General features: G+C 32.4%; 3 protein-coding genes across 6 annotated transcripts in view; all 3 read right to left on the bottom strand.

Annotated features, from left to right (window-relative positions):
• Positions 1 to 2,480, bottom strand: part of LOC117107161 — a 7,684-nt gene extending 5,204 nt beyond the window's left edge. Inside the window, exons 1-3 of the mRNA XM_033248747.1 lie at positions 2,077 to 2,480; positions 1,420 to 1,546; positions 255 to 360 (exon numbers count right to left, since the gene is read on the bottom strand). Of these exons, the coding sequence (XP_033104638.1) occupies positions 255 to 360; positions 1,420 to 1,546; positions 2,077 to 2,421 (578 nt within the window). The 5' untranslated portion in view covers positions 2,422 to 2,480. The remainder of the gene's footprint in view (positions 1 to 254; positions 361 to 1,419; positions 1,547 to 2,076) is intronic.
• Positions 1 to 7,609, bottom strand: part of LOC117107160 (alkaline phosphatase-like) — a 59,240-nt gene that overhangs the window by 14,765 nt on the left and 36,866 nt on the right. Inside the window, exon 9 of one of the 4 annotated variants that reach the window (XM_033248746.1) lies at positions 7,388 to 7,607. The exons of 2 other annotated variants lie outside the window; for them this stretch is intronic. In XM_033248746.1, coding sequence (XP_033104637.1) covers positions 7,388 to 7,607 — 220 coding nt within the window. Of the gene's footprint in view, positions 1 to 7,243; positions 7,608 to 7,609 lie in introns of those variants that run through there. One more of the 4 variants, XM_033248745.1, reaches the window with a different exon arrangement.
• LOC117107162 lies at positions 2,805 to 7,178 on the bottom strand. The gene is made up of 2 exons (XM_033248749.1): positions 5,153 to 7,178; positions 2,805 to 4,913 (listed from the first exon to the last, which is right to left on the bottom strand). Exons 1-2 carry the CDS (start codon positions 5,196 to 5,198, stop codon positions 4,048 to 4,050), a joined length of 912 nt encoding a protein of 303 aa, XP_033104640.1. The 5' UTR covers positions 5,199 to 7,178; the 3' UTR covers positions 2,805 to 4,047.

Genomic DNA, 7,609 nt, shown 5'->3' with positions numbered 1-7,609 from the left:
TCATGGTATTAAAATATTAATACTGGTATTCATAAAAATCGCCTTAATAGGCCTATAGTAATAATACTACTGTAGATAATTATAATAATGATGATATTATTAATAATAATGATAATAATAATAATAATAATAATAATGATAATAATAATGATGATGATGATCATGATGATCATAATGATGAAGATGATGATGAGGTTGTTGTTGATGATGATAATGATAATGATAGTAATAATAAAAAATATTGATTTACTTACTCTCTAGAAACAACTATGTATACGTTTCCATTGAAATGAAAATGTCCTATGACTCCAGGATTTTCAACTGAGATAGTGGCTTTTAAAGACAATTTATCCAATATTCCTAGAAAATCAAGACTAGTCTGAGACGCTAAAAATCATCAAATCAATGGCCATTTGTTCACTCTTTTAACACTTACACCTCGCTATCTATTATTGTTTGTTTCCAGAAAAGATCAAGACTTAACTGATGCTAAATGGAGTAAATAAACATATATGTCCGGTTGGCGATAACTTTGATTAGGGTACAAGCTTGGTGTATTATTTTATTTTATTTTATTTTTTTATTTATTCATTCATGTCTGGTTTCGTTGTCTATTCATATTGTTTCAGGCGCATTGAGACTTAATTTGCGCTATATAAATCCATCAATTATATTATATATATTATATATATATATATATATATAATTAGTATTATTATATAATAAGCAGGAGGAAATTCTTGCCTAGAAACCAATTATTGCTAATCCATAGATAATCAATAACATCTAGACAATAGGCTTCTTTTAATCACCGCTAATCTGCTTATCAATTAATGATATGCATACCTTTCCTTGTAATAACATCAGTTGTACATATCCGCCTGATGTGTGTATATATATATATATATATTATAATATATTATATATATATATATATATATATATATATATATATATAATTAGGCCCTATATATATAATATAATTATATATATATATATTTATTTATCGGCCAGCGTCAGTCTCCATAGACTATGCAATAAAAATAACATACTTTGCTGTTTTACGGAAAGATATTTTTCATAAATTAGATAAACATTAGTTATTGTGAATTAAAATTCCTTATTTATAACTGTATTGCTTAATTCTTATTTGTTTTAAACTTTCACCAATTGTGTCAGTTAGTTATTTTCTCTTCTCTTCTCTTTCTTCTATATACATATATATATATATATATATATATATATATATATATATATATATATACATACACATAAATATATACATTACACATATACATACAAACATATATATACCGCATATATATATATATATATATATATATATATATATATATACTGTATATATATATATATAGTTGTAATGTCTATATATAGATGTGATGACATCATCATACTTACCATGCTCACAGTTAATACCTCGAAAACCTTTAGCGCATACACAACTGTATCCCCGATCAGTACAATCATTCTCACAAATTGATCCATGTTGACACAAACTGCCATTAGAACATGCTCCAAAATAACTCTGAAATATATTATACTTTTTATTTCATCTTGAGGCACATACATTTTATATAAATTACAGAAGCAGTTTTCAGTCGTTGTTGTACATGTAAAACCTATATGGCTATCTGATATAGTTCAACTTGTATAATGTAAGCCATGTAAAAAGCACTCCAGAAAATCATATACCATTATTTTTTAAGACTAGCGAAACGGTTTTTTTCATTGTTCATGATTTACATGTTTGGAACCATATAAATCGAACTATGAATCAATCAATTTCTGTCGGTAACTTTAAATGAAAGTACTGATAAAAATATCAAATTATTTCACAGTACGGTGTACAGTATTATAATTCAACGCAATGTTATTCACCGAGTGTTTCAGTTTCGTTGTTTAAAATGTATGTTGATGCATGTGTATGGGGTAATTAAAATAAAGCATTTTTTCACTCTTCTTGTCCACGATATGTTGGTAGTGTAGCTGAAGATGTTGATTGAATTGAAAATGGAACTGAAACAGTCGCTGAAAACACAGTACAGTACGCCTTACCTTTCCTGGTGATCGGTTCGGTATTGGCAGGCTATCAAAGTGAACCGAAGACTCGTCTCGTACAAGTCGTCGTGTATTTTTGGCCACCTGGATTGTATACAGACTACAGGTTCCGTCTGCGAACGCGAACGACTTGCACTGAGTGTTTTTTCGACAGAAAACGGAACAAATGTGCATGTCGGTGTTGTTATAAGCCAGTAAGGGGTCAGGCAACGTCCACCGATTACGACCACGATACACGGCCTCTCCTTCCGTGTTAGCACAAGGGGGCACATCAGCTCCGGCGAGGGGGATTATAAGCAGAAAATAAAAACATACTTTTAGAACTGCCATTTCTTTCACCATTTCTTCTCAATTTTAAGCTCCAAAATGATCAATTTAATCGTCGGTCTAATAACTTTATTAGGTGAATCATTAATTCATGCGTAATCATCAATGCAAGTTGCATACTTATTTATTTCAACATCGACCCCCTGTCGATTAGGCCTATTATACAAAAGAATGTTAGTGGCATATCCATTGTAACATAATCGATTTAATTAAATTTCTGCTACATCATCTTCATCGTAGTGATGCATTAAATAGTAAATTGTTGAAAAAGTTATATTTAACATAAAAAAAACAAAAAAAAAACAAGACAAAACAAAACAAAAAAAAAACAAAAAGACAAAACAAAAAAAAAAAAACAAAAACAAAAACAAAAAAAATTAAAAAAAAGGGGGGAAAAAAGCAAAAAACAAATAGACTTGCTTAAATACCATTTGTTATTACGTGATATACTGTAGTCTTGTATAGAAAAAAAAAACAAAAACAAAAACTGGGACAGGCCTATGCTGATTACAACAATATATTGTTGTAAAATGAATGTAAAGGACAGGAAAGAAATGAAAGAAACAGAAAGATAAAAGAAGGAAAAGGAAACAATGAAAAGGTAAAGACAAAATTTATAGGGAAGTAAAGGATAAACATAAAATAGGAATGAAAAAAAGCAAATGGAAGAAAAGGAAAGACATGGATAAAGGAAAATAAAGGTAAGGTAATAAGAAGAAAGAAAATATTCAAAAAAAATTTATCAAATAGATCGAAGAGACTATTAGTATAACGTAGGTTGGTTTTGTCCTTGGTAGCTTTATTTAGTATTTAATACCCGTTCAGATCCAATAATCAATATAATTAATAACATAATATTTAAACACAATAACATGAGCATTGCCTTGTCCACATGAACAACTATCAATTTGAGCGACGAGGTTACCGTAACGAATTCACTCTGACCATTCTGCGTTCTCTCCACGACAACGTAACTTGACGCTGAATGAGCGAATGCTTCAACGCGACCTCATTACGTGAATTTATACCGGAGTATCAAAGCGCCTGATCAGGCGTTCGATGTGTGGTGTGGTTTAGCTCGTACAGTAACTTTCTTCTCCCCTATGGGTCTCTTCATGTCTGGGCTATCCGGTAAACCGACACCAGCTATCTCTCGTCTATCCACAACAGGGGCTGTATGAACCAGTACACTGGTGTAACTCCCTATTAGTCTCGAAAATTGCACTGGGTTCTTTAAAGTTCACATTAGCCAAATGGTGTACACTGGGCTTACGGTTTATAGTCCTTAGGCCTATAAGAGAAGACTTGTTCCACTACCAGAACCATAGGCGAGCATGCCGTTCAACGCTCGGGTATGTAGGCCTAAATTACCTATGACTTTACATAGAGACAACCAACCATATTTTTACACATGGTGTACCGAAAGTTTAAAGAATCTGTTATAACTGTAATTTAAAGCATATTCATGATAGAAGGCGCGCCTTCCAATCCTGACATTAAGGATATTAAACCATTCCATATCTATTTGATAATTTTATACTCATCAAAAGTATTGAAGCAAATTAAAATATAAATAATAATTATTCAAAGATCCTATTATAAGATCTTTGATATTAATAATAATGAACAACGATGACAGTATTAAGTGGCGGTTGGTGGCGGTAATTGTTCGTCTTCACCAAGGTCACTTGATACGTCATTATAAACGCTCGCAATCAGTTCTTCGTCGTGGGACTGCCTCGACAACTTTTTCGCACTCCTTAAAACATTGTAAATAACAACAATACAAAATATCATTATGAAAGACGAGGCAATTCCTAGTGCTATTACAGCTTTCGTGTTCATATGGTTGTATTCGGTTGTGAACTCCTTGCAATTGTTAATTCCGGATACATCTTCATCCAAGCCTGCAATGCTTATTACGCATACGCAGTAAGTTGTTAGGTACGATAGATTATCTATTATTAATGAAGTGATTGTAACGTTTGAAATTATCTTTTTCGAGTCAATTTTAGAATCTAATAATTCACCGGAGTTACAATTCTGTTTATAGTTTAGAACGATATAATGTTTAATTCTAGTTGTGACTGGTGGCAGATGCCATGTGACTTTCTCAGCATCAAAGCTTCCAACCGACTCGACAGAAACGTTAAATGCACCTGTAGTAGACATTCTCGTTGAAGGCGTCCTACTCTCAGCACGTTCTGATGACGTAAACGAAATGTGCTCTGACGTAACCGCACTGCTAACAGTCGTGCCTTTCGTGGGCTTAGTGCCAATACCTAGAAGTGTGGCGCCCGCAGAGAATGATTTGGGGAAGATTTCGGCGTCGGTTTCCGCGTCCGTTATAGTTGCTGATGGCGAGTTTGTTCGCAGTTCTGGTGATAATTTAACTAAAGCATTTTTCGTTGAAGCCTCGATTGATGTTTGTACACCCACAGATGTCACTGCCGTACATACAAGTGATAGCCCTATAGCAATTATTATGTGCTGCATTTTTAAAATACCTGAAATATAATGAAAAGTCGTACAAGTTTAATACCAAACGTTTCCTTTATGCCATATTCACCATATAGCGCTATTGATACCAGCATAAATTTACCTACTGCAAGAAGACGATCTATGGTTTATAAATCGAAGTTTAAAGCTCTCAAAATATGCTAGTAGTATAGGCTTACTTTTTAAATGATAATTATAGCAAAATCACATACATACAGATTTAAATGCTGTATAGGAAATACCTTACCAATATACTTGTAGTAGGCGGCTGAACCGCCCGGTTTCCTCAACATGCCTTCAATTTAACAGCCGGATTTCCCGTCAAACCACTCAGCCATCATAAAACACAACTGTAGACCTACTCGATACCGAAACTATTCATTTTAAATCTGCCAATAGTCATCAACCTGACATACCATATAATCTGATCGGAGACGATAGTCGATAAACGCACTCAGGTATAATGTTACTTCACAGTACTGTATGACACCAGTCGTTTAATACAGATCACAAATGTTTACTTAAGGTGCGAGTGATTTTTATTGGGAAACTGAGAATCACGTTTTCTTTCGAGTTCTTATCTTCCGGCGTTGGTGTTTACAGGAAAGGAATCTAGTGCTATCTCTGAGTATTGACTCCGTATCGCTTACGTCATAATAAATCAATGAGATTTTATCAACACAGCTGTTGGTAAGACAACCAGTAAGATACGCCAAACATTATTATCAAACATCCATGAAGATAATACTTATTTATCAAAACGTTATTTTAAATATTAATTTAAAATAGACCTACAAAGAAATGGTCCACTCATGTTCTAATTACAAGGCGTGGTGAAGTACGCCCCCTATGTTTTCATAATTCATAAACAACACATACGAACTGAAGTTAAAACTCGAATGTTAAACGAAGCATTTTTATTACGTTTCCAATACCGCAAAAATAGGCCTAATACAAAGTACACCAATCTCAAATTTAAAGCAGGATAAAACCTGGGGTGGATGTAGGGGGTGGGATGCAGAGGGTGCGATTGAACCCTACTAAATTGTATTAAGAAAAATAATTGTATTATATTGTTGATATGAATTATTGGTATAAGAGGCGTCGCGCGCCAGCCTTAACATCGTCGTTGGTTGACTCTTCTTGCGGAGGCTTAGTTAGTAGAACCAATTCTTCTCGGAGATGTCCAGTGGTTGAATGTGAAGCAAGCTAACGCTACACTGGTCCATGTATTTATATTTTTCCGAATGTCAGTTTAGCCATGGAGTTATAATTATTTTGATTTTATAACTCCATGGTTTAGCCTTCAATAATCTGAATATTATCACTGATTATTATAAAATAAAACGCCATTTTAGTTGAAAAATCACTTTGTTGTAGCTAAGAGCGTATATTATACAAGTTCTATGTTATTTATAATTCCATGCTAACACTTGATTATCTTGTCACTGGAGTCCGTCCTTTAATTTTTATTCTGTTATATAATTTTTTGTTTATATACTTTTTAAAAAATTTTATTTATCTCATCTAACAGGGAATGACGAGTATAAAAATACAACACATAATATAAGATTAACTTTTTATAAATCATTATTAACAAACGGTCATTTATTCAACACATAACACATAGCATTTAAAATTGTTGACATAATTGTAAACTATGCTTTTAAAAAAGTAACGCATTTGTAACGATACGTAACGCACTTGTAACCAAGTTTTAACGCTTTAATTTACTACATATCACACTGAACAACAGTCGGAAATTATTGTAACAACATCATCTAACTTCCATTTAGATCGGTATAAACAAACATGAAACAGAGTGAACAACTATGAACCACTGTATTTTAAATAAATGGGAATTGAGCCATGGCTACTTCAAACAAACATCACATTGCATTTTAAAGATTCCATCAGAACCGTAATTGTAAAAAAGAAGGAATTGCATGAATAAAGATGATAACGTAATGATGAACATCAGAATGAAAAAGTTAGCAACTTTTACATGTAGCTATGGCTCAATTCCCATTTTTTTTCTTTAAAAATAAATGCTTCACAGTTGTTCACTACCTTTATAAAGGAGGTTGCATGTTTTATCATCGTTTCACTGGAGATTGCGAAGGATTTGCCGAAACTTGTTTGTTTACACTGAATACAATCTACTAGGCCTATATATACAAATATATATATATATACAAATATATATATATATATATATATATATATATATACAAGTATATATATATACAAATATATATATACACAAACATATATGTACACACAAATATATATATATAATATTAATATTGGAAATTTAAACTAATAATAAGTTTTTCAATATTTGATTAAAAATGCCATGCACTATTCATGTTTTTATTATCAGTACTTTTACGTTTTAAAAAAAATACGCGTTTATATTATTGAATATTAAAGAAAACGTTTGATTAAAATTATATAAATGGATGTAATAAGTGAAAGGAATGTTGGGTAAACTATGATGGCGCTATTGCCAACGATTTCACAGTGCTCTTTATTATCTCCAACGCAAGCGGCGTACTTCATCACGTGCATTATATAGTTTTGTTCGTGGACGCCGTGGAATAAGTGCGCCATTGGACCAGTTGCGTAGATGGCAACATCTTCACCTCCATGCGTTTCTGATGACAGAGGGACCAATGCATCTTGTTTGTAGTCCCTATCCTCT

The sequence above is a fragment of the Anneissia japonica genome, unplaced genomic scaffold, assembly GCF_011630105.1.
Source record: "Anneissia japonica isolate Jap-2015-1 unplaced genomic scaffold, ASM1163010v1 scaffold287864_len1152817_cov193, whole genome shotgun sequence".
NCBI lineage: Eukaryota > Metazoa > Echinodermata > Crinoidea > Comatulida > Comatulidae > Anneissia > Anneissia japonica.
Note: the sequence above shows the minus strand (reverse complement) of the source record. Positions and strands in the feature narration are given on the sequence as shown.

What these genes read in the sequence shown, in the direction of transcription:
- LOC117107162 (XM_033248749.1), bottom strand. Translation starts at nt 5,198, where the DNA reads ATGTTGAGGAAACCGGGCGGTTCAGCCGCCTACTACAAGTATATTG. An exon ending in CGCCTACTACAAGTATATTG is followed by an intron (nt 4,914 to 5,152) that starts GTAAGGTATTTC and finishes ATTATATTTCAG; the next exon opens with GTATTTTAAAAATGCAGCAC.